At 41.1% G+C, this 25,191-nt stretch overlaps 1 protein-coding gene across 1 annotated transcript; it reads left to right on the forward strand.

The window, feature by feature from the left end:
* Positions 1-1,310: 1,310 nt before the first annotated feature.
* On the forward strand, positions 1,311-23,910 carry RRP15 (ribosomal RNA processing 15 homolog). The gene is made up of 5 exons (XM_048298840.1): positions 1,311-1,411; positions 4,688-4,962; positions 6,795-6,892; positions 7,737-7,938; positions 23,156-23,910. The coding sequence occupies exons 1-5, from the start codon at positions 1,351-1,353 to the stop codon at positions 23,306-23,308; spliced, it is 789 nt and encodes a 262-aa protein (XP_048154797.1). The 5' UTR covers positions 1,311-1,350; the 3' UTR covers positions 23,309-23,910.
* Positions 23,911-25,191: the final 1,281 nt, after the last annotated feature.

The following is a 25,191-nucleotide window of genomic DNA, read 5'->3' on the forward strand; positions in this document are numbered from 1 at the left end:
GAATATCTGTCTCCACTTTCTGACCTCTCTCCAACTTCTAATTTTCCCACCTGATACCGAGGCAGGAAAAGAAATTTGCTATCTTGGCTGCAATCCACATCACTGAGGAAAATTGTGGAATGACAGAAGTGCAAAGACATAGGTCACTTATTGTGCAGGGTTGCGACAACAAAAGAAATATTTCCAAAAAATATAGGGTGTAGAAATTAAACAGCCTTTTAAAGACTTTAAAACCTGCAAAATACTCAAGACTACACGACATGCTACATTTTCCCCCTTTTACTACCTATACTCCTATCTACAGATGTACTTGGCAATGTCTGTGGTTATTTCTGCTGCACTACTTTGGGGCTCAAAGGAATACTGGAGCTTCTGCCCCCCAGCACATTTTATTGCTACAAGAACAGCAGTTCTTTATACGTAATTTTTATTTGCTTAGTTTAGACTGCTTCTGTGTAAGAAGTTGCCAAAGATTTGCTTCTTTTACAGTTCTGGTGTTCTAGGTAGTGCTGTTTTCAGGGTGTGCTTCTTACAGATGCATCAAATTGAGTAATTGGATGACTGGTAGTGTTACAATCTGGTCTTAAAATCTGTGCATCTGTTTACTGGTTGTGAAGTGATAGAAAATTAGTGTTACTAAGATTTCTCTCACCTAAGGTAGGAGAAATGTATTCCTACACGTGGTGGATGGTCTGCTCTTCTGACCAGCCAATGCTAACAACAAATACCACCACTAGAGAAAGGGATTTCAGTACATCAACTGGACTTTGCAAACACTTCCAGCCCCTCCTTTTGGGCCTTAAAGCAGTGTCTGAAAGCGTGGCTAAGTTTTCTCGGGACACCAGCACTGAGGAGCTGTGGAAATTCCTCTTCCCACCAGGCACCCTACATAAATACAGCATTAATTTATTTTTCTCGTTGCCACGTCCATCCTCAGCAGCTCCCCAAGATGGAAGGGAACACCCAGCCTGAGCTTTGCGGTGTTGGAGCTCTTCTCGGTACTTTTCGCGCAGCTTTTCCGGCATAGGGAGGCCACGATCGGGGCCTGGGTGTTGGTAACCCCGCGACGGTGCCTTCGCAAGCTAAAGTGGCCGAAGGCTCTGCCCACAGCTAGACGGAGCAGCAGCCAGGGCCTGGGGGACAGGAGGGGCCCGGATAGCCCAGTCTGCCTTATTTACGGGCCCATGTCAGCGCGGCCGGAGCCCCCTGAGCCCGCAGCTCCCCCAGCCCTGCCGCGCCACCCCCGCCCCGGAAGCGCCGCTCGCCTGCCCGGAACCTTGGGAGCCGGAACGAAGGTTGGCGGCGCGGGGGCCGGGCCGGAGCGCGGCACTGGGTGGACCCTGGGGAAACATGGCGGCGGCCGTGGCGAGCCCACGTGGGCGCGGGGCTGCGGACACGGACACGGATAGCGGTAACGGGAGCGGGAACGGGGGGCGGCTCTCTTCTTCTGAAGCCTCTTCGGCCGCCGCTGCGGGCATCTTTGGCTTTGGAGGCCTTTCCTCTCTGCCCCGTCCGAGCCCGCCGGTGGGTCCGTGGCCCTTCATCTCCCCCGCTTCGGACCCTGGGCCGAGGGCTGGCGCCGGTCGGCGCGGGGAACGGGAGCTCAGGCCCCGGCCCGGGCACCTGCTGAAGCCCCTTCCCAGCGGCGTGTCCCGTGGCTGGCATTCCCGCCGTCCCTGGTGCTGTGGTTGGCCCTGCGCTGGCCCTTGGGCTTTTCCTCGCTCAGCCCCGGGGTAGCGACGGCAGCTCGTTAGTTCCCTAGGCCCACCAAAATAGCTTTCGCTGCCCTCTCTCTTGGGAAAGGGGGGAACGACAGTGCAGAGCTGCACGAGTTCCGTGTGTGTGCGAGACCGGGATCTGCTTCTCTTCGAAGGAAACCCCTGGGACACTCTCGTTACACTGATTTACCCTTAACGCACGGTTCTCCACTCGTTCTCGCCTCCTGGCGTGTTGTGAGGGTGTACCTAACTAGTTGTGACCACTTCTTAATTATATCCTGTAATTGGTTTTCTTTTTTTTTTCTTTATTCTGGGAGGAATCAAGGTTGGAGCCATTTGGAGCTGTAGCTCGCATTGGTTCTGTTTGGTTTGAGCGTCAAAACTGAGCCCGAGGGGAAGCGTTGTGTGGCAGCTTCTTTCAGAGCTCATTGCTGAATGTTTGCTGTATTTTAACTGTGTGTCTACGCCTCGATCACTGAGCAAGTTTAAAAGAGTAAAGTACAGATATGTGTGTTTCACACACACACAAAACCGACTAGAACTTAGATTAAATCAATTCCAGACATCAGTCTTTCCAATTCAGAGTGGAGCCCCAGGTCCTACTTCTGATGGAGTTAATCTAGTTTAAATTACTTTGAAATACTTCAGCTTTATCTCATGTTGTTGACTGATACTCTGATGTATTATAGATTACGTTTTGGCTGGTAGTGGAAAACTTGTTAATTTTTCTGTAATTGTTGAAAGTAAAATGTTGCTGGTATTATCCAGCACTGTCCTATTTTATTGGCAGAAAATATTATGTATAGGAAATTAATACACGCTTTTGCAAATTTCCTTTCTATAAGTCTGATCTTGTTTTTTGTGGCTAACTGCAAAACTTGGTCCTAAGCAGTGTGGGAGATTCAGGTTCAGACTTTTGGTAGTTGCTAGCTTCTGTGTGTGTAAAAAAAAGTCACAAGCAGGGGTTAATTCCTTGTTTAAAAGCTAAGTAGCAATATCCTAGCATGGACAAGGCCCAGGGGTGAAAACTTGACTTTGTTTTATGTGTAGGAACTAGGATGTGGTGATGCAGTTACTTCTTTGCAGGCAATGGTTTGAATTTATTTTTTATTTGAAACTCAGCATATGGATACAAATATCTAAAAGGATGCCTTTAGGGAGTTACTGACTGTGTTGAGAGAATTTGCCACTTCTAAATTTCCAATTTATAGTAAGGACCGTTGGAAAAAAACCCCATAGTTTGTCTTGGCTGGAGTATGACACAAGACTGTGTTCACCTTGCTGGTATTAAAAGTCATACTGATAGAGATAATGACCAGTTATTCAGTGATTATTTCTTTCCCACATTTGTTTTGTAACCATAGACTCTCACTTCTTTCCATCAGGATAACTAAATGCTCTCCAAGCTTCTAAACATGCCTGGGCATTAGAGGCTTTGTTTTAAATTGGTCAGTGCCACTGTTTTGCTGCTGTGTTGTTTGGTAGGTTTTTTTCTGGTTTAAACAGGCACATGGAGAAGGCAGAGTAATGAATTAGTGTGGCAACAGAGTGTATGTTTATGTTTGCTAAGTAATTAAATAGACAGTTGATTAATGAGGAATATCATTAATGGCACCATAAATGATTTTATGGAGAACAGATCTTGTGAAGCACTCCTGGCTTCATTCTCTTAATGGTTTGGTTGATAAAGGTAGTTCATAGGATATAGGAGTGCTTGCACAGTAAAGCACTTGGCTCAGCAGTACTGTGATTTTAAATTTAAATTTTCTTTTTTCAGTAGTGTGAGAGTGGTAGATGGATGAAAGTGAGTCATCTGCTGGGGAATCAGTCCCTTGCTGGTGGGACTGGGTCAGAAACCAGCCTCCTTCTGTCCAGCACTTGATTTTGCAGCCTTGACAGTTGTATATAAGATAATTAATTTAAAATTTCAAGTGGCACAAATACTAGTGGAATAGTAGTTAATGCTGGCAGGACTGGTGTATGCTCTGCTCTTGATTATGTGGTGAAGTGAAATAGCCAAACATATTTAAGCCCACCCTAAACCTGCAGCCCATTTCATTCTAGTTAATCATCTGCACTGTTACAGACTTTTATTGTTGCAGTTCGGCCCACTGAACAGAGTAATGAGGACTGATTCTTCATGTGTTTGTTGTGCCATCAGTTTGGCTGTTTCCAGCCATCTCAATGTTGCTTTATTCCAAACTTTGGTAACTTCAGTTCCTTGTTTTTTTATTTTGAAGGGCTCATAGGGGTAAGGAAACTTGACTTTGGGGGTGTTTTATTTGTGTAACTTGAGCAGTTAGTTACTTATCCCAGAAAAGCTCAGTGCCTCTGGTTTCTTTTTGAGCTGCTTGACGACTGTCTTGATTCTGTATTTCACAAAGCAGTCTCCCCTGGGTTCATTATGCTTGGGTAATTGTATTTTTGCTGGCGGTGTTCTCTCTGAGCAGGTTTTGCTTTCATGTAAGAAATGCCCCCCAGCTTCAGTGTAATCCCTGTGGCTGTTTGCACTCAAACACCAGATGTCACTGTTGCAGTTTGTCTGTGTGTACGTATATACATACATATTTGTGTGTATAGGCATTTATAAGTTACACTTTTTTAACTGCAGAATAGATGGGTTTTCCCCCCACAGTTACCAGCCCTAAACATTAAAGTATTCAATAATCTAATAATAAATATCCGGGGCTGCCTTTTCCCTTTGGCCCAGCCTCTTTCTGTTAGTTTAAATCATCACTGAGATGAGCAAGCACTTGCACTGCATAATTTCTAATAAATAAATTGTAACAGTGTGTGCCTTCTTGAGGAATTAATTGTAACAGTACATGTACAGTAATACATGGCCCTGAACTTGGATAATATTTACATAAGGAGCCAATGGCACTAGTGAATGATTCCTACTAGAAACAATTCCTGATTGGTTTTTTTGCTTCTTTTCTTTTCTTTTTTTTTTTTTTTTTTATCCTTAGGTTCTGAGTTAAGCTCAGAACTTCCAGAAGACAGCTACTCCTCGGGAGGTGAAGCCTTGGATGGTGATGATGAAGATGAAGCAGCTGCCCCTGGCAATGTGGCTGAAGAGGCAACGAGCTCCAAAGATGGCCCAAGTTCAGGCTGGGCAGATGCCATGGCAAAAGTGCTCAACAAAAAGATTCCACAGAATAAGTCCACCATCTTGGCCAAGAATAAAAGCCTGGAGAAGGAGAGAGAGAGAAAAAAACAAGAAAGGCAAGAAAAGAAGATGAGGGTGAGAAAAAGATGCAGTATTCCATGCACAGTGACTGTCAGATGGGCTACATGCAAAATAGTCTCAGAGCACTCTCCCAAGTCTCTGCTGAGGCTCTCTCAGTTTTGGAATCTCTCCTTCCCAATGATCTTGAGTAGCTTAATTTTTTTTTACTTTCCAGTCATGCTGTGTAGCGTTTTTTCCCTTACTGCTTATTCTGGGTCATCAGGCAGGCTGAACTTTGGCAGCAGGTCTGTTCCAGGCTGTCAGCTTAAGGTGTTTTTATTGTTGAGAGGGTGAAAGCAGCTGCTTTAAGCTTGGTTTTCTAATTGTTGTTGTTAATTTGGGGTGAAATTCACTTTGTTGGCATTACAAATTGAAATAGTTCTCTACCACAGAAAGTGAGAGGGAGAAAGAGAAGCAAACTGCTTTCATTTAAATTGTGCTGTGACTTCCAAAATCAAGGCCTCTGGGTTGAGATTGCAGTAATCACTGATGTGGTTGTGATTGTTGTTTGCTCCCCTCAATCATTTTCCTGATTGAAGTTTTCTGTTACGGTGTCAGTGCCCTAAATTGCTTTTGGTTCTGAAACTGGTATGCAGAAAGCAAAACCATGTTGGCAAGTAAGTAATTTGTTTGTGCCTTCAGTGGAACTTTTAATTCCAGGCTCTGATTGATTTACCTTCAGGCTAGAAATACATTAATAGTTCTAATGGCTCATCCTACCAGTTCTGTTTCAGTGGGATAACCAGGTTATTCACCTGACAGTTTGGGACATGCTGTGGCTGGGCCATGGCTTGCCTTTTAAATACAGAGAGCTTCAGTACAGTGTCTGCCCAGTTATGGTTGTCCTAAATACCTGCTCTCATCCAGTCAATATTTGAGAATACCGCAAAACAGAGATGGGCCACAGGTCCCCAAACTGACTTGTTTGCTTTAGAAAAACTTGAAAGTAATTTGCCTTTTATTGATTTCTTGCTGATGAAAGGTAGGATAAGACAGTTATTTTGATCAAAGGCCAAAACATGGTCATAAACTCAGAAATTCATAGTAGTCTGCCTGGAGTTATAAAGATAAGGACTCTGAAATTCTATTAGAGACTTCTTGCATAAAACAGATTTAATGGAACATCACCAGGACTAAAACACTGTTAAATTGTTCAGAGGGGAAGAAAAAATGTCACTACTTTATTCCTGAAGCAGAGGTCATGAAATACAGTGGTCTGCTATTGCAGCAGAAACAAAGCTGGTGGTATTGTGTCTGCTGGTAATGGAAAAGTGGATCAGTTTGCTTTTGAAACAGAGCCTCCAAAAAAAAAGACAAAACCCAGTATTGTCCACATGACTTGTTGTCTGGTGGACACTTGGTGCTCTCCCTGTGTTAGAGTTCTGCCTGTTGCACTCTTTGCTGAGCGTCACTTTGGTCACAAAGCTATACCGGGATCAATCCTGTGGGGGGATGTCAAATTCCCAAGGCTCAAAATCTGACATGCCTGTCTTGATGGACCTAGGGATTCATTATGTATAAATTTCTCTGTGATCAGCTTGTGAAGTCTGCAATTTGAAGGCTGTCTTTGAATAATTTCCTTGCTCATGGCTGTCAGTGTGAAAGCATCGTTCTCCTAGACTTTTGTTACTGAAAGCAGATGACTCTTGAGACTTGAGTGTGGCCCCTGTTGTGTCAATGCTCAGACCTGCTCAGACCTGTTGTCCAGCCCTATACTGGCGCTCCCTTTACTTTCAACCAAAGTGAACTTTGCAGATACATTTTTTTCCTCCTGCTACATACTCTATCAGAGCATGCTGCATTCTCAAATGTCCATGTTGTTTCACATAACAATATTTATAATGCAGCTCGATAAAAAGCGGGAATGGGAAATGATGTGCCGAGTGAAGCCAGATGTTGTCAAAGACCGAGAGAAAGAAAGAAATCTTCAGAGAATTGCCACGAGGTAAAAGTTTTTCTGAATGCTTTCCTTAAATATATGTATATCAAAAAGAGGAGGAAGAGGCCTGTGCAGGTAATCTGTTTCCAATCAGATTGAACTCCTTTTAAGAAGTGACTAGCAGGAGCCGAGAGATTTATAGACAGGTCTGCATTGTACAGTATCAAGTTCAACAAGAGATTTCAGAAGCTTTATGAAAGAGTAAAAATTTAGATGGGAATCTAATGTTTGCTTAACAGAAGTGCTTTGTTGGATCCCCTCATTTTGTTAATTTAATGCTTTAAAAATGCAGAACACTTGTTTCTACTGCTCTGGTTTTTTGCTTCTCTGCAGAGGATTCCCCAGATCCATGGCTGTGAAGTTCAGCTGCTTGTTCCACATTGTGGTGGTTTGGTGTCACAGAACTGGTTGAACATTGATGTGCTGCCTGTATCTGTCTCCTTACTCATTCCTGTGCCTTATCCTCCTACTTCAGCTGCCATTAAGAAACTTGCCTGAGTAATTTAATAACTGATTTTAGGACAAATAACATGCTCCCAAGGATGAAACACGCTCAGGGATGAAACTGATCTCAGTGCCATGTTACCAAGCTTACTTCAGAGTCTGAATAGTTATTTGTGGATTTGTTTGTTACTGGTTCCTAGCAATAAGTATGAAGGAGGAGTGAAAATTTAAAGTCTTGTATGTTGTAGTAAATGTTACTTCTTAACCGAACTGAGGTTCCAGGTAACCATTTTGGGGAGCTAGAAGTCATCCAGCATCTGTACCGATTAGCTTTAGTAGGGGGTTCATTCCTGTAAAAGGAACTCGAGTTTAAAATTGTGCTTTGTTGTCTTTTTCCCTATCCCAGAGGAGTTGTACAATTATTCAATGCTGTCAGGATGCACCAGAAGAAAATGGAAGAGCAGGTGAAGAAAGCTGGGAGCTCTGAGAGGAAGCGTGCTAAACTGATGTCTTCTGTTTCAAAGAGAGATTTCATCGATGTTTTAAGAAACATGGAGGGTGCTAAGGGAGGCAAGAATCCTGCTGGAAAGGCCACAAAAAGTAAACAGGTAGGCTTCATCTGTGAGAAAAAAATGCGTACAAGGTCCCTTCTTATTATAATGACTGTTAATGTGCCTGCTCTTCATAAACCTGTGATCCAAATGGCTGGGTTGTTTTGAGGCTTCTGGAAGGGAACAAGCAGCTCTTAGCCTGTTTTCCCTGTCTTTTGACTATCAAAGTACAAAACGCTGGAAGCTCTTCTGGTAAGACATCAAGCCTTTTATGCAAATAACTTGGTTTAGCTGTGTGTTTAAAAAAAGACTATGAAACACTGGATTTTATCTTGGATTTTGCACCAGGCATGGAACAAACTGCTAGATTATGGTGGGTTGTGACATTTGGAATTTGGCCAATACTTGTTAGCTCCTTGAAATTGTTGAAGACCTGGAGGCTGTCCATGTTACACGGTGTATTAGACTGTACTACCTGCGTGTCCCCACAGTTTGGTCATGTCAAACTCGCTTCCTTTGGGTGATTGTGGTGTCTGAAATTGAAGGATTTGCCAGACAAAATGAATACCACAACAGAAAGAAACAGAGATGTATTAAACCTTATATGTAGGCTTTTCTTTCCCTGATTCTCTGTGTGTGTTGGGCTGGTGTGGCTTCCTTGCTCTTGTGATGTTTTGGAAAGAAATACATTCCACTTTTTCCAAATGTGTTTGAGACACAGTGGAGTTGGACTCATCCAACTCTTCATCAGTTCTTTCAGCTCACCAAGTAGCTCAGGGTTGAAAACAAGTTGCTCAGACACACTCTTTCTCGTATTTCAGAAGCTGCACTTTTCTGAAGCGTATTTGTGCTCAGGTTTGAACTCTGTGCTTGGTAGTGGGTGGAATACTGCAATTGGCCCAGACACACTGCAGTTAACTAAGTGCTTTTCCATGCCAGGAAGAAATACTTTAATCAGTTAGGAGACAACAGTTTGTCATATGTTTTTTGTTTGTGTGCGCTTGGGGAACATGCTGAAACACTGCCTGGCATGGAGTGCTCATACAATTTTCATGCAAGTGCAATATTGAAGTATTTTTTAAATTCTTCGGATAATGAGAACAATTTAGCTTGGTGCTGACACTTTATTTCTCTGTAAATGATTCCAGCTTGCCTGTTTGTGGGGGGGGGCATGTGCCTGTGTGTGGTTCTACTTTTTTGGTTTGTTTGTTTGTTTTTCCCCCCTCAGAATAGCAGAATATTGGAACAATGGCAGTGCCAACTACTATTGTAGTCAGCGTTGAATCAATAGCTGGGCAAGAACTAGGACCTTTTTTTTGTGACACATTGTAGCAGGGCAATGTTTTAATTACAAGGTCAGAAAACACAAATTGCAAATGTTTCTATACTTAAAAAAAAAAAAGTTTTATTTTGGCAGCATCAGTAACAGCATATTTCCATTCACGTCCTCTGGAGATGCTTTGGATGCTGGCTGGTTAGTGTTGGGTTTGAGAATTAATGTAGGTGCTGCTTTCACATTGCTTGTGCACAAAAGCTGGGGTGGGGACCGGCGTTTTTAGTTGGGTTTTTTAATTCCATGTCTGCCTAGATAGACCACCCCCCCTTCCTCCCTCCCTTCTTGCCTTTGCTTCAGTGATTCTCCATTCAATTTAATACTGAACGAAACTCTTTAATAACTCCTTTTCAAGCTGTTCTTAATCTGCCTTATTTTCTCTTGAGAACATATCTTACTCATTGAGCAGGCTCCCCTCCTGGTAGTTGTTGATGCTTGAGGTTCAGGCCAAAATCTGCTCTTCAGTCTCCTTCTCAGAATTACACAAATATTTAGCCACTGAACAGTTCTGCTGGCCTCCACTGTTGTATCTCTGCTTCTTGGTCTTTGAGGGTGTTTCAGGGGGTAGGAAGCCTGGATGAGGCTTTTTGGTCGTAAATTTTTTGCAGGAGTTCAGCAGACTGTTTGTGCCATCCGAAAGCTGTTGTTTGTTTCTTTTGTGGGTTTGTTTTTAACAGTCGAGAGTATAGAGTGTATTTCATTTTTAAAAAAGGGGGGGAAATACATTAATTTATCTCAGCAAAAACAACGGAAGAGATGCCAATCCCAAAATCCAGGCACTCTGCCATCAATTAAAAGGCAGTCCAGAACAATAAAAACACTACCCCACCCACATAAAACAAGCAGTCAGCAGGAAAAATAGCAGAAAAAATTTTACCAGTGGAAGCAAACCTTTCTTGACTTGAGCCTTGTGCTGTGACATGAGACTTGACTATATTTGAGAGAATGGGTGAAGGCATTTTCTTGCTCTGCAGGAATTTCTGAATGCAAAATTTGCTTTGTATTTTTGAAAGTTTGGTGATTTTTTTCAAGTGTCAGGGGTTGTTGAAGAAAGCCCTTATAAAGCTCTGTTGTGATTGACTATTTAGCTGAGTATATTTATGCGTGAAAAAAAGAAATTAAATGCTCCAGAGGCCCATTTGCAACAGTATGGTTTCAAAGTAGCATGACCACTTTCTAAATTTTGCTCTTTATTTCCATCAGCTTCATGCATTCCTGGGAAGGACAGGTAACCTGTGCCCCACTAGAACATTGTCCATAGTCTTGTTTACTTTTAGCCATTGGCCTAAATGTTACTTGGCACATACCTACCAACATAACTATGAAGAAAAGACTAAGGCTGTGAAGGTTTTCCTGTGCCCTTCTTGTGAAACTGTAGCCTTTCTTGGAGTTTTGTGTGCCCAGCTGGGAGTAATTACTTTTCTGAGCTGGAGCCAAAAGCTTTGCCTTTCATATCATTTGCTGTTTATCAAGGTATTTCTTAATCCTTGCTGAGCCAGCTGACTTGTGTAATATTTTTTCCTGTTTTTTTTCTAAGTTACTGTGCATGATGCTTGCCTCTGGGTAAGATCAACTAATTTCTCTCCTCTTACCACTTTGTCTGAAGCCTTGCAATGTGGCAGGAAAATGTAGTAATCTAAAAAGAAATAATAAAAATCCCACTTGTTTGTGTTCGCGTGGGCTTCTTTTTAAGTTTTGGGGTGGGTTTTTCTAGGAATCTTCTACTGGCAGATATGAGGGATTTCAATCTTGTTCAACACAATCCTTACAGACCAGCTTTTCATTTCAGGATGTGTTGGTTGCATCTTCCAGCTTCCCACTGGACACTATAGGAAACATAAACTACAGGTTTTGTAGAGATGCTGTTTTTTCAGGCCTGGAGGCTGAAGTCATTTTTATGTCTATGGAATAAATACAAAAGTAGGTAGTGGCAGTAAAGGATTCCTTGCAGGAATCTTTTGTGTTCTTTAGGTCCATAAGAGATTTCTCAGTGCTCTTAGGAAGTACCTTTGCTTCCAGGGTTGAGTGAAGTTTCTGTTCTCTTAGAGTTGCACGGACATGCTGGCTGATGTAGTGAACTACATGAGGTCTTGAAGTCTTAACTGTAAAAAAACAAGGCAGTTCAGAGTTAGCATTCTCAGAGCAGCCTCAACTCTCCTCCCTTGCTGTGTGTCAGTGAGTTTCATCTTCACTTTTCTTTTGTCATTGGTGCTGCTCCCTGTAAAGCATTACTCTGGTAAAACATTTTTTAGTGACACATAAACAACTAGCATGAAAGTTACAGATGCTCTTTATGACAAGCATAACCTGCACTCATGAACCTTTCATTTTTAATTAGGCCTTTGCAGCATGATTTTGCTTTAAGTGTTCTTACACCATATCTGTTACAGAGCATTTCAGTGATGGAAGTAAGAGCAGGATTTCCTGGTCTACTTCAGTAACCATGATCCAAATTCTGCAAGGTAATCTTTCTGTAAGCTAGGCTGGCTACATGACCTGGAGGTACAATTTGCTTCCTGTGTTGTGATGGCATCTGGAAAAAATTGGTGTATTGGTCTCAAAATAGTACCTATTCTAAAATAATTTATTGACGGGAAGGAAGATGAGTGGAGAAGAATACAAGTGCTATTTCATAGCAGCTATTGCTCATATGGGACTTAAAATAAAGTGCTTTTCCAGAAAAGTTCCTTCGACCTCAAGCATATTTTATAAATGCTCCAAGTATCTGGTAAGTAATTTGTAAGGACAGTGATTAGAGTCAGGCTTACTATAGATTTTTCTTTGTTCATAAGACTTGAATTTTAAGCAGTAGTTTGAAGATTGTTCAAGGGCAGGAGGAGTACTACACTTCCGACTTTGCTGTTCTTACTGGGATACAAGGAGTGGCATGGGGGGCTTTCATTTTTTAAGCAAAATGGGGGTATAAATTGTGCTTTTCAGCTTAAAAGTCAGATCAGTTTAAAAACTGTGAGAGTGACTGCCTTCTTTTTCTTGCAGCTTCATGAGTACTGGCCATCAGCATGGTCTGCTTTTTTTCCAGTTTCCACAGTGTAGAAATAGGGAGGGTGAAAAAAAAGTTGTTTTCATTCATGTACCTGTTTGGAGTGACAATAGTCTGAACAGTTGCTTCAGCCTGCGTTAGGAAATTGTTTCTGAAGTATGGATGAAGGCAGAGATGACTTCTGGAAATTTGTAAGGTGTATCAGCACCTCTTTTAATCTTATAAGGAAACTTCCTTAGGTGATAATGGCATTGCAGAGTAGCAGAAGTTTATTACTACAGCTGTTGTGTGCTGGTTTTACAGACCTAACTGAAGGAGTAACCAAGCATGCATGTATTCCAGCAGATTTGAGGGGGCAGCCAAGTATTAATTTAGTTCAGCTGTAGCCAGAGTAGATGTATTCTCCCAGTTTTAATAAATGTCTTCCCATCACGTGCACAAAAACTTTTAATTTGGATTCCTTTAGATACTGCATTTGTATCTGGTTTTCCCAACTGTGTGTACATTTTCTTGAAGGGCACCCATATATGTTTGGAGCTGATGCTTTTAATGAAGTTTTTTGGTTTTGTGCCAGAAAGTTGCTGACTACCTAATTGTATGCTGTATTCTTAGGAATATCCTTAGGGATAAATGCAGCACAGCCTGCCACCAGTTTGCTATATCCTGTATTCCTTATGTTCTTTAAGGTAGGGGGTTGTTGTGCAGTGTTAGAAGTTGTTTGATGGTGACATTTTTACTTTAAATCTGTTTAGAAGTTATATTAACTTAGAGAGTTTAGGTCATCAACAGGATTGGGTTTTTAAGATGTGTAAGCTCAGCTCCCTGATTGTTGTCATAGCAGGTAATGCATATGTGTTAACATGGGAATGTAGGACTTTGTCAATATTTAAATGTCAATTTAAATTTGTCAGTGTTTAAATATTTAAATTTGATTGATAGATGTCAAGAACTTGACACTGTAAATTCAACTCCAGATAAAACAATTAAGGGTCATGTGATGGACAGTATTTTACCTCTTTTTCCTGTGGTTTTATACTGAGATATCCCTTTCTGTCCTCTTTTTCAGATATTTGATCACAAATCAGGAAGGGAAAAGGATGTGATTTTTCACTTTGTTCCCATCTACCTCTTTTTTTCTCCTCTTCCTGTTCTATGTTCCTGACAGGTTCTTTCCCCCTGCACCTGAGGGCCAAGCATGCAGCCCAGCATCCTGTGCCTAATGCAGGAGCAGCCCTGACAGCTGTTCACACAGAAAGGCCAGTTCCCTGTGTGTCATCACGAGCCACTCAAGGTTCAGCTTAGTGCTGTCTGCTAAGATGCAGATAGTGTGTAATCAGTGAGGACAGATATCTTCAGAGAATTTGGATGCTAAATGCCTATTGCATCTACTGAGGTGATGACCTGAGGTTGGGGGAGGGCAGTCTTCCAGATGTTTATAACTTGTCCAGATCCAGGCAAATGTTCATGGAGATAGCAAAAGATGTGTTGCCAGCTCCAAAACACATTCTTAACTGATTTTTAAGTTTAAAAAGAATGAATGATGCAAGGTTTTAATGGGTTCCTGTAGAAAATGTCTCTTTGTTCCTTAGAGCTGAAGACAAAATATTTTAAGTTTGTCTTTCTGTGAAAAGGAATGAAGTGGTTCTATTTGAAACATTGCAAAATCCTTCAGCATGAAGTGGTTGAAGTTTGGCAAATTTCTAAGTGAATATAAACAGGGACTTGTGATTGAAATGTCAGGCAATACTGAGACAGCTCCATCTGTCATATTTGAGAGTAACTTGCCTTGATATTTGTTTATTAGTGCACAGGATACTATGATGGTGTTCTATTTTCCCAGAAGATGTTGCAAGGCTTTTTTTTCCAGTAAAACTATGTCTAAAACAACCACATTTGAAAAACTTGTGGCATACATCATCTTTTGATCTTCCTGTGAGTATACAAAGCACAGAGTCAAATCCTATTAGACTTTTATCTGGTAAATCAAGTTGGAAGCCTTATAAAAGCAACTCTCCACTTTTGGCTTTGTTCATAACTCTTAAAGGCAGGGCAGTGTACTTAGAGAAAAATACATCTAAACATTTCATAAAGTTTTATAGAAAAATGTTCTCTGGAAGTAAGAAGGTTTGGGTGGAGCTTGTCTATCTGAATAAGTTTGTTTCCCCCCATGTAAGCATTTGCTATTGGAAATTATCTTGAAAAGTGATTCCTTTACTTTGAAGTTTTATTAAGGTATAAAGTGTTCTGATTTCCAGAGTGTTGACCTATCAGATGTGTGTTATAAATGACCTCTGTGGGTACCTACTCATCTATTTATCTTGGTAGATAGGCTTCAAGAGTGGTGGGTCAAGCTGCTTCCAGCTTGCAATGGTTAGAGGGTCAGCAATGGCTGAGTTCAGTACATTGTTTTTCAGTACTATGGGAAATCCTGGCCAGTTTTTAATGAGTGTTTCTGAAATTTACTGAAATATTATAAAATGTACTTTTAAAAAATATCCAAAAAACTGGTAGTATTACAAATTATACTAAAACTGCCTCTTGGAAAGGTCTGACCTCTCTTTGGTTTGCTGCTGAACTTTGGTCAATGTTCTGCAGGTGGTCTGTGTCATTTCTTCTCCACCTGCAGCTGTTGGGAAAGCCCATACAGAAACGTAGAAGGAGATGGAAAAGTCAGAAATGCAGAGAAAGGGTAGCCAGATGTTTAGGATAAGGGATTGGGATCACGGGCAGTTTACATTTCCTTCATCAGGTTTAAACTGTTTTTAGAAAGCAGCCAGGAGTGTTGAGGGGTGTGGTCTGTTCCTTAATGAGCTTGCCACTCACGAATGACAGTGTGAGGGGAAATTACAGGAATATAAAATCAGAGAAATTTGGATTTGGAGACCTCTACGATATGTCACAAAAGCCAGTTAAGTAAAAGCAAGGGCAATGACTGTTGGGAGGTTATATCAGACAAGCTGCTTAGCAGACATGAAAACATCGTTATTTTATATTTAGCAATAAAATTGCACAGAAGTTAGTTCCTTGTGGGGGTCTGTTGTTTTTTTTTTTTTTGTCACCCTCCTACCTCAAAGTTTTTTGGATCCTTATACTTCTTCTGGCACTCAAATATAAGTGGAAATCCTGAGTCAGGAAGAGGAGGCTTTTTACTAGCCCCACTTCTTTCTCATCAGCTGTTCTGTGAGATGATTTCTCAAGTGCTGGAAGTGATGGACATGGTCATTACTGTAGCCTTTATTGTTTGTTACAGCCTTTTGGGACTCACTCCATTATGCCTCTGGCTGAATCATAATGAAAAACAGTGGATGATTTTAGCATCATTTGTTGAAAATGATTTGAGTGATATTTGTATTATTCAAAAATTTTCAAGCTGATAATTTATTAAAAGAAAAAAAAGTCAGAAATACTCCAAACAGCTGCAGGTCTGCATGTTTCCTTACTGGGCAAACAGGCAAGCTTTTGTAAAACCTGCAGAAAATTTTAGGTACCCAGTTGAGATAGTGCATAAGTGTCTTTCATAAATGGGTGACATCTGAGAAAGATCTGTTGTGACTGGAAAATGTTAGTCTAAAGTAGACTTAAAAAACTTGAGGATGTGACTTCTGAGGGATAGCACAGTGAAGGCCTTAATCTTGACTGAATGTTTTTTACTAGGCACTCTTGCTGTATCTGTGTACTTTCCAGATACAGCTTGGTGGTTCAGGAACTGAGCAACTTGTAACAACGATGTTGTGGATCTGAGGTGATGTTTAGGTTCATCTTTAAACTCTGCCATGTCTTCATTACTGCAGGAAATGCACATTAAGAAATGTAGGACCAGCTGATGGAGAGTTTTTTTATTACTTGTGAGAAGTTGTGGGGCATTTATTTCAGGGTTGAAATGCTGCATATCTAGAAAAGTTCTTTATTTCTTCATTTTGAATCCCATCCAAACAGAAGAATTCTCAGTTCATTATCTTCCTTTTAGTAATAACTATGGAAGCTGGTAAGGAGTTGTCCTTGTAAGATTGTTCTTTGTAATTAACCAGTATGCTTTTGGTATAAAGTGAATAATATTTTGCCTCAGACCCAAGACTCATGACTAGCTAGCAAGAAAAGTTGTTTTTTCTGATGGACAGCACTGTCTTTTCCAAGTCAGGACTATGATTCAACTGGTTTGGTTACCATAATTTGCCGTACAGATTCTTGTCTGATAAGCAATGAAAGTGTAACACATTGCTTTAAATACAGAAGTCTTGATCATGAGTTATTTTCAACCACAGTACTCAGTGGGTCTTTATATCAAGCATTAATTGATGCTGATGCTGTGCAGTGCCAAGTACATGAAGCATGGAAGCTGTGTAGAGATTTACAGGTGAATAAATGGTGGGAGTAACAGGTGAATACAGGCATAGGAATGGCCAGTCTGGTAGGCAGGAATTTCACTGTCAGTAGTGTGACTGCTGATAAACAGGCATTGCAGATGTGAAGGTATATGTGTGAAGCATATAGATGGGGATGATGAAGAGTTTTGTTCTTACAGGAAACAAAAGCCAGCAGGACTGAAAATGAGGAGCAATGGCGTATTGAAAGAGTCTATGAACTTTCTGCTCTGGTATGTTGCATGGCAGCCTCATACAGGGAATGTGCTAATCTATTCCTATCTTTCCAGGTACCTTCTCTAAGAACTTGCAATCTATTCTGAACTAATGTTTACTTGGTGCCTACTTAAAAATGCTTATTTGTGGACCTTTTCTTTCTTCCATATGTCAGTGGAGTATTTTGGCCTGGCAGTTGGAAAGATAGTGTGATTACTTCATATTTGCAACATTGTCATTTTGCCTTGTATTTCAGAGAGCATAAGTTACAAATTAGAGAGTGTATTCCCCAAGGGGAACTGCTGGTATGGGTAAAGGTAACAGGTCATGCCTGTGTTGTAACTTAACTATAGGATTGTTTCATTGGGTGAGTCTTGTTTTCAGGTGAGTTTTTATTGTCTGTGAGCAGCTCCTGGTGTAGCATGCCCATGCTACTCATCATGCTCATTAAAACATGGGAAGGGAGTCTTGATGCCAGTATGGCCAAACATGTCTTGCAGCAACATGTGGTGGAATTCCTTGTGCCAGCACAAGGGTTTCTGAGATGGCTGCTGTCGATGGCTGGAGTAGAGCGCAGGCTGAGGAGTTCCAGAGCGTCCTGTATGCAGAAGGGCCCTGTGTTAAGCTTAAATTCTTAAAATAGTTTTGCTTTTTCTGACAGAAATAATAATTTATGAGGTTTCTGGCTGGGGAAATCTGTTCTCTCATTAGCTTTTTCTAAGATTCTTCTTTGCAACTGAGCATTTAATAACGGTGCTTATGATTTTTCTTCTTTGCTTAGGCCCAGATTAATGCTTGTTTTTAGAAATTCTGTAATTGAGTTCTGACCCCTCTAAAGTTGGGGCATGTTTAAGCCTCTGTAAGCCAACCCAAAGCATTCCTTCTCATTCACACATCCCCAGTTGTAGTAAACCCTAGAGGAGGATGTGAGGAAGGGGAGATTCCTCGTGCAGGTCGTTAAGCTCTGGGTGGTCTTCTGGCTGTGCTCAAAAGGAAAATCAGTATTTGTTGTGCTTGTAGTAACAATTCCAGTGTGTTACTTTCAGAGAAGTTTGAACAGGAACAGCAGGTCTCAAAACACACTGTAAAAAAAATTCATTCTTAGATTTATTTACTAGAATTGCCAGAGCAGATTCTGGTCTGTATGAGAGACTTTGTGATCTGAGTAAATCCCCTGTGCCACTGTTGATACCCACAGTGTGGTGTCACCTCAAGTAAACCAGGGCAGTTGAGTTCAGTCGCTGTAATTCCTCATTCAGAGAGAGGATGCAAATGGGTATTGAATAACTCTCACCCTAAGGAATAAACAGTTGTGCAGAATTATACTGCAGAAGAATAGATCTCTGTTGTGCAGCTCACATGTTCTGCAAGCTTGAAAATGCTTCCCAGAATGAGTTGCTGTGATAATTCAGCTCAGAAGTTCAAGATAATAGTGGTGCAGGTTGTATTCTCAGTTTGCAGTTTTGTGGGATTTTGGCTGCTTGGGATCAGGCTTACATAGGAACCTTTCTTAGAGTTAAGATCTTGCTGCAATTCAAATCAGATCAAGTTGCAAGCAGCACTAATGATCAAGCCCAAGTATCATTTTCCTGTTAAAAATCATTAAATTTTGTTTTCTGCTTCTATTTCTGCTTTAGATACTTTGGCTGCAGTTTTTTTTTATTTCTTCTCAGCCTGAGAGAAATTTATTTTCTTAGCCTGTGAGCTCAAATATTGCTGAAAATGAACTTACAAGAAATGATTATGCTGGTGTTCTTTGTTTTTCATTCCCTCCCCCTCTTCTGCCAAGTGGGGGTTGTATTATTACTATTGTTTTAAATTGAGATTTAATATACTTCAGTGTATGCCTGTGCTGTTTGTTTGGAGTTTTTTGAGCTCAGTTTAAACCGACTTGCTTGGGGATGAGAACCAGAGTAGCAGCAGTCATTCAGAGCAAGATGCAGGCTGACAGGGCAGGTAATTGTCAGATGTATGTGAGAATGTGTTCTGGCAGTTACGTTTTTTAACTTCTCCGTCATGACAAAAGCTTTGCTGTGTCTCAAGGTCTTAAATGTTTGTCTTGAGCAAAACAGACGAACCTGGGGAGGCAGTTCAGATTAATTAGGCGCGTTAGAATTGTTTTCTCAATGCTAAAAGTTGTTGCTTGAGAGATATTTATGTTAGACATTCCTTCCCTGACAGGTACAAATAAACGTTTATTGTGGGTGATGGTAAAGAGAGATGCCCCTGCAAGCTCTGGCATTTCGTCTTTTACACAGAGCAAAAGCATGGGGGTCCAGTGTGCTGATTGGAATTCCCAGGTCTGAAAAACGTTCCTTTGTTAATGCCCTGGAATTCCTCTCTTCTGGACACAGGCTCTTGGGGAATCTCCATGGTGCTGTAGGTTTGTTCGCTGCTTTGCAGAGGCAGAAGCTGGAGTGTGTTCAAGTGACATGAGCTGGTGGACAGTGGAGTGAAATGCTGTCTTTTGTCTGTGTGCCCTGATTTCAAGGCATATCTTTTAATGCCATTAGTTACCAGTAAGCACTATGGACTTTGGTTTGCTTCAGCATAAGGTTCTGAAAAGCTCTGGCAGGTATCCTGCTTCAGAAGGGGCAGAGAGTATTGATCCCACACCTCGGTGTCAGCGCTGTCTGCCACAGCTCCAGTGCTGAGTTTGGCAGGTCTCAGTTGAAGATACTTTTGGTTGATTTACCAAAAGCAAATTTTATAGCTGTGGTTTTTTGTGGTGGTAAAGAAATGGACAAAAACGGGGAGATTTCTAACTTGATCATATAGCTGCTGCTGCTACCACAAGGCTTTCATAGACCAATTCCTTTAAAAGCATCCAGGAGCCTGGATCCTGCAAAGGAGAGCTGCTTGTTCTAAGTGACAGAACTAAGCTTTATTGGAGCTTAGTTTGGAGCTTTGTTTGGTGGTTTTATTAGGACTTGGCCAAGAATTTCAGTTCATCTTGTCCTGGTGCAGATTTTAGAGGGTATGTCTTCAAATCACAGTTAGTTTAGGAAGTATGTCCCCACTACAGAGCCCTACTTGTGTGAGACTTTAGCTAGTGCTGTGATAGCTTAGCAAGTAGGCAAGGTGTTGGGTTGGTTTTTTTTATTTACATGAACTCATTTCACCCGGACCATGAGTCCATCACAACAAGTAAATATCAGCACTTGAGTAACCACAGTTCGTGCTTTGGTCTGCCTTATTTCGGCTGGTGATAACAAGTCCATCACCAGCAATTAGTAAAACACCAGTGAGTCTCGAGGTATTCTACTAATTGCTGCCACTCAGACCTTTTGAAATAGGTTGCCACACCCTTCTGGCAAAGAAAACCCAATTCTAATGTGTGTATAAAAGAGGAGAGGAAAAAAAACAACACGAGAATTTTTCGCTCCGTGCGTTACTGAAGGATTCACATTATGTGGCGTTACACTCTGTTGTTTATGTAGCCTGCTTTGTTTTCATTTGGGGATATTCAAAGGGGACTTCAGTGTTGTAGTGAGATGTGCATGAACAGCTGACTGAGAGTTCAAAAGCATTTGTGTAGATTGAAAGCTGGTTTATTTTCCACATGCCAAGAATCAGTTTTGTTTTATTTAGATGAAGCTAGATTATGGCATTGAAAACCCAACTGTATTAACATTCTTACATAAAGCAAGTTGGGAAGTGATGTTACAGTTGAACTAATTGTTAATTATACAAATAGTCTTGCTGCATATTTTCTTAAGGCTTTGGGAATGTTCTGTGATGCCATAGACTTGGAGAGTTTTTATTCTGAGAGGAAAAGAGAGTAGTAAATGAGTTAGGAATGAAAATACTAAACAAGGCATTTTTTTCACTTGGAAGCATGCTTAAAATTGATTAAATATTTGCTTTCAAGCATTTAATCTTCATCTTTGAGGCACGAACATGCTACCTCTGTCTTTCTCCTTTGGGCTTGTTGTAAAACTCTATTCAGGCCTTTGTGGTGCCTTACATAATGGGTAATGCTATGGAGAATCAGCACCCCTCTTTTGTTAAGGTCCTGCTTTTGTCCTGTTGTTCACTTGACATAGCCAGAAAGAAGGGCTAATGGTTGCTGAATAGCAGCTTGTGATGAATTTGAGGATTGGGCTTTTCAAACCCTGAGCCTGCCACTGTCATTGCTGATAATAATGTACTGCTCTGTGCTGTTTAAATACCAAAACAAAATAAGAAAAAACCCCTGTTCTGCACATCTGGGGAAAGAAAGAATTCTGGTTGGTTTATTATTGAGAACAAAAAAATGTAGATTGTTTTGTAAGAAATATGGGATGTTTCAATTTAGGTATTTCAGATTTACCTCTCTTAAATTTCACGGTTCAAATAGTGATTTATCAAAGATTTGGGGTTAAGAAAGAAAGAGCTTGGTGATTTTTTAGACTGTTCTCTACTCTGCTAAGGTAAACATACAAAACAACTGCAATACAGTTAAAAAGGAGGGAAAAAAAGTTACCCTCTCCTTGCATCCCAGAACAGAGTACCAGTGTTTGCACTATTGTAATAATACAGATTATTCCCATGTGAGTATTTTAAGGTCTGCCTAGGGACCTACCTTATCTGTAGCTCTTTAATTCCATGCAGTCGATTGCCCTGTCTGAGACGATTTTAGGTTTACTGGGTGTAGCACTGGAAGCGAATTGCTGCAAGAGTGGAAACTGGTTAGGAGGCACTACCCTGGGGAAAAGGGGAATTGTTGGATGGGAGTAGCCATTAGTGAGAGCAGCTGTGAAGACACAAAAGCAAGCCCCAAACCAAAACCCAGTGCAAACATCTTGAGGAAAAGCTGTGGAGCTTCTCTTTTTTTTTTGAGCTGGGCCCTGGGAAATTCCTTCTGGGAAGGAAAGTGTTAAGACTTGTTACCCTATTTTTGTGAGGGCAGTGTTTCAGAAAGAACTGCAGGAGAAGTCACATGCAGCATTTCTGCTTTGATTACCTATTAAAAATACATGCCTTGTTTGGCAGACTTGTTGCACTCAGGTAACTTCTGATGGTGTGATAAGGACGTTTTATTTACAGTGATGGACCCGCATTCTTCATTTCTCTTTCCTCCTGCTATCAAATTCTGTATGCTGCTCTATCCCAAAGATTGATTCCCACAGGCTTCAGCTTAAATATGCAGTGGTATCACATTCCTAGATGCGTGACAGAGAAGAGGCATGGACAGATGCCTACAGTGATCATACATTTCCTGCAGGTTTTGCATCCAGTAGGCAAATCTTGTCTGCAGAGGATGCTGTAAGAGGTGACCCCACCCAGTGCACCCTGTCAGGAGGTGGTTGTCACCTAAACCTGGGTGAGTCAGCTGAGGTCCTTTCTTTGGAGCAGGGGAGTGGGGAAAGCCTACCTGGGGTGCCAGTGTTAACTTTGTTTCAAAGACCCTGCAGAACTAAATGAGTGTTTTCGCTGCCCCTAATTCCACTTTGGTAGGACAATTTTCTGCTTTCCTGCTGGACACTGAGCCGTGTTGTTGCTCAGAAGTGTTTTGCTGCTAAGGCATAAACCACTGAAATAAATCCTTCGTCAGTACCTTGAGCAGCTTTTGGTATTTTCCTCCGGTAAGGATGTAGGTGTAGCGTCAAGCTGTTGTTTGGAAGTGTTGCCACAGGATGGGGCTGTTGCACTGCCCAAACGGGATCTGTCACCGCCAAGAACTGCGACCAGGCACTGTTTTCAGTGCTAACCTGAAACAACACTCCCCCCCCTTTTCCTTATTATTCACCAGTCCGTGTAGTGGGCCTCGAGTGTATCCACTTCCAAGAGGTAGGAAATTTGGAGTAAGGTGTTGTTGGCTTGCTAAGAGTAGATCAACTTTGTTTCTTTTAGAGGCAGCTTTGTACCATATGACAAGCCCAGGTAGTGAGGTAATAATTCACATAAAGGGGATTTGGTTCACGTATCACCGAATATGTTAAATATTAAATTGGGGGGGGGGGGGAGGGGAGGGGGCTAAGCCTTTATTAAATCCATATTTGTGTTTTAGAAGTGTGCCAAGAAGTGTTCTAATGAAGCAGCACCTGGGGGTTAATAAATGATATCATGAATCCATTCTGATTGCCAAGAAAGATTTTAATAAAGCGAGCCATGCCCAGGGTTGACTGTTTCATCCATGAGGAATAATTGTTTTGTTTCCATATTTCTTTTATTGGTTGGTTAAAACAAGTTTGCTTTTTAGCATCAAGTCATTTTTGGTTGTTCTGCGTGTTTCTGTACCATTTGCAGAAAGAGCTGGCCCTCAGTCTGCCGATTGTGGGAGGTGTTATTTTGATTGCATGAAGACCTTCCATCTTTTACTGCCTCTCACATTTATCTCATGTTGCTCTGTTTTTTCTTCTCCTCCCCTCAAACATTTAGGGTAAAGTGAAGTCTGAAGAAGGGCCAGAATGGAATATACTGCGTGATGACTTCATGATGGGAGCATCTATGAAGGACTGGGACAAGGAAAGTGATGGAGAGGGCAACAGTGAAGAAGGAAGTGGTCTGAAACAAGAAGATGACAGTGACTGAATGAAACTGAAAACCATTCAAGATAATGTTTTATCTTCTTAAGTTTGTTTGGATAAAAAGTCAGCATTCTGTGAATGTACAACACTTGGAGGATACCTCTTTTAAAAGAAAAAAAAAAGACTTACACAACCTTGGAGTGTTTTCTCCTCCATGTCAAACTTTTATTTAATATAGCTCCATTTGCTATACTGAAATCCTGAAATATTTTCCAAAACAAGTATAATTTTCAACATATTTCCAAAACATTTTGTACAGTCAAAATAGTGGCACTTGCCCAATGAAAGATAGATTTTGCCAAGGTCATTAAAAGTTTATACATTAGTCATGGCAATTGATGTATTAGTGTGCCTGCATGTCCAAATCACTGTTGCACTTTGAAAAGTTGTTGCAATTTGCAACAGAAATGACTTACAATAAACACAGAAATACCGTCGCCTTGTAAAGTTATCGGACTCCTATAGAGTCTTTACTATTTTGGCCAGAAAAGGTTCTGTAGATAATAAAGGAAAGTAACCATTAATGTGATAGTTCTGGTCTTGGAGCATTAGTTTGATTGGAGACAACTCTGGAAATGTAATTATAAAAGGAGAGACTCAACTCTACTGACTGGGTTTAGTATTTATATATGTGTGTGTATATATATATATGGTTTTTCCATTGCGAGTCTGAGATTGTGTAAGCTAAGAGTCTGGTAGGAGAGGAAAGGACAGTCATTGCTATTGGTTTCATTGGGGAGGGAGAGCTTTTCTAGCAATACCACATAAAATTGTGTTCAGTGTTGCTTCATTTGCAGCTGTGTTGTTCTCGCCTTTTTCAGTGAAGAGCTGGAGCTCCGAGATTCATCCTGTGGGTTTAGCCAGCTCTAATGCTAATTCCTCAGGTTTGCAAAGGGTCAAATGAGCCCTTCCTCCTAGGTGTGTGCCCTAACAGTAACAAATGTGGAAGTCATCTGTCAGGGTAACACAACTGGCTTTGTTTAAGCTACAGCAATCTCTCCTCAGTAGTTGTTGGTTGCAGAGGTGCAGAAGCTAACACACATAATAATAATATATTTTCTGTAAGCATATGCATACAGAAGGAACTGTGTGGTGATTAAGGTGTTCTAAATGAGAGACTGGGGTTGAATTCTGCTGCCTTTGCTGTTCCAGACTGACTGACTGATGCTGTGTCATTTGTTTAACTTTGCTATCACATTTCCCCATTTGCTATGTGAAGAAAAGCCTTGGGGCCTATTAATTGATACTTAAAATACATAGTACTGTTCTATCCATTTCTACAGATGCCTTACGTACAAACCTTTCTTTGTACCTGCTTAGAGGCAAGATATGATTAGGAGCAACTTTGAAATTTTCAGTCTTCAGCATGGAAACATGCAGTAGGATTTAGATTTTCCTAATGAAGGCATTGTTTGAACTTTGTGTGTACTGCAGGATAAAAAATATAGGTACAAAATGGCAGAGAAACCCATCCCAACAACTGGCAATCATTGTCTTATCCCTAGCCTATTCATCTGGTATATATTGTAGCATAATTCTTTGAAGAGAACTCAAAGCGAACAGCAGAAATGTTTAGATTTTCAAGCTGTTTTGAGTGTTGAACATATTAGATATCTGAGGAGACATTAGTTTGTGGTCTGATATTTATTATCACAAATGAAGGCATACACCCAAAATACCAAGTGGCAAAACCACAGAAGTTTGACATATGACTATCCCAGCTTCGGCAGGCTCGACATCTGTACAGCTGTACAGTGAGAGTCACCGTCTCATTAGTGCAGTGCAAAAACGTGCTGCAGTGGGGTCTGAGTCTGTGAAGCAGCATAACATTCTAACCTGACACTGCTCTCTTTCTACAGAGTTCAGCTGCTTTCTGTGGAAAAATTA

Source organism: Corvus hawaiiensis, chromosome 3 (assembly GCF_020740725.1).
Source record: "Corvus hawaiiensis isolate bCorHaw1 chromosome 3, bCorHaw1.pri.cur, whole genome shotgun sequence".
In the NCBI taxonomy this organism is placed as follows: Eukaryota; Metazoa; Chordata; class Aves; order Passeriformes; family Corvidae; genus Corvus; species Corvus hawaiiensis.

Bases quoted from the DNA above. Each gene is read 5' to 3' on its own strand.
- RRP15 (XM_048298840.1), top strand. From the start codon at position 1,351: ATGGCGGCGGCCGTGGCGAGCCCACGTGGGCGCGGGGCTGCGGACACG. The intron at 6,893-7,736 runs GTAAAAGTTTTT...TCCCTATCCCAG, and splicing joins CTTCAGAGAATTGCCACGAG to AGGAGTTGTACAATTATTCA. The intron at 7,939-23,155 runs GTAGGCTTCATC...TCAAACATTTAG, and splicing joins AGGCCACAAAAAGTAAACAG to GGTAAAGTGAAGTCTGAAGA.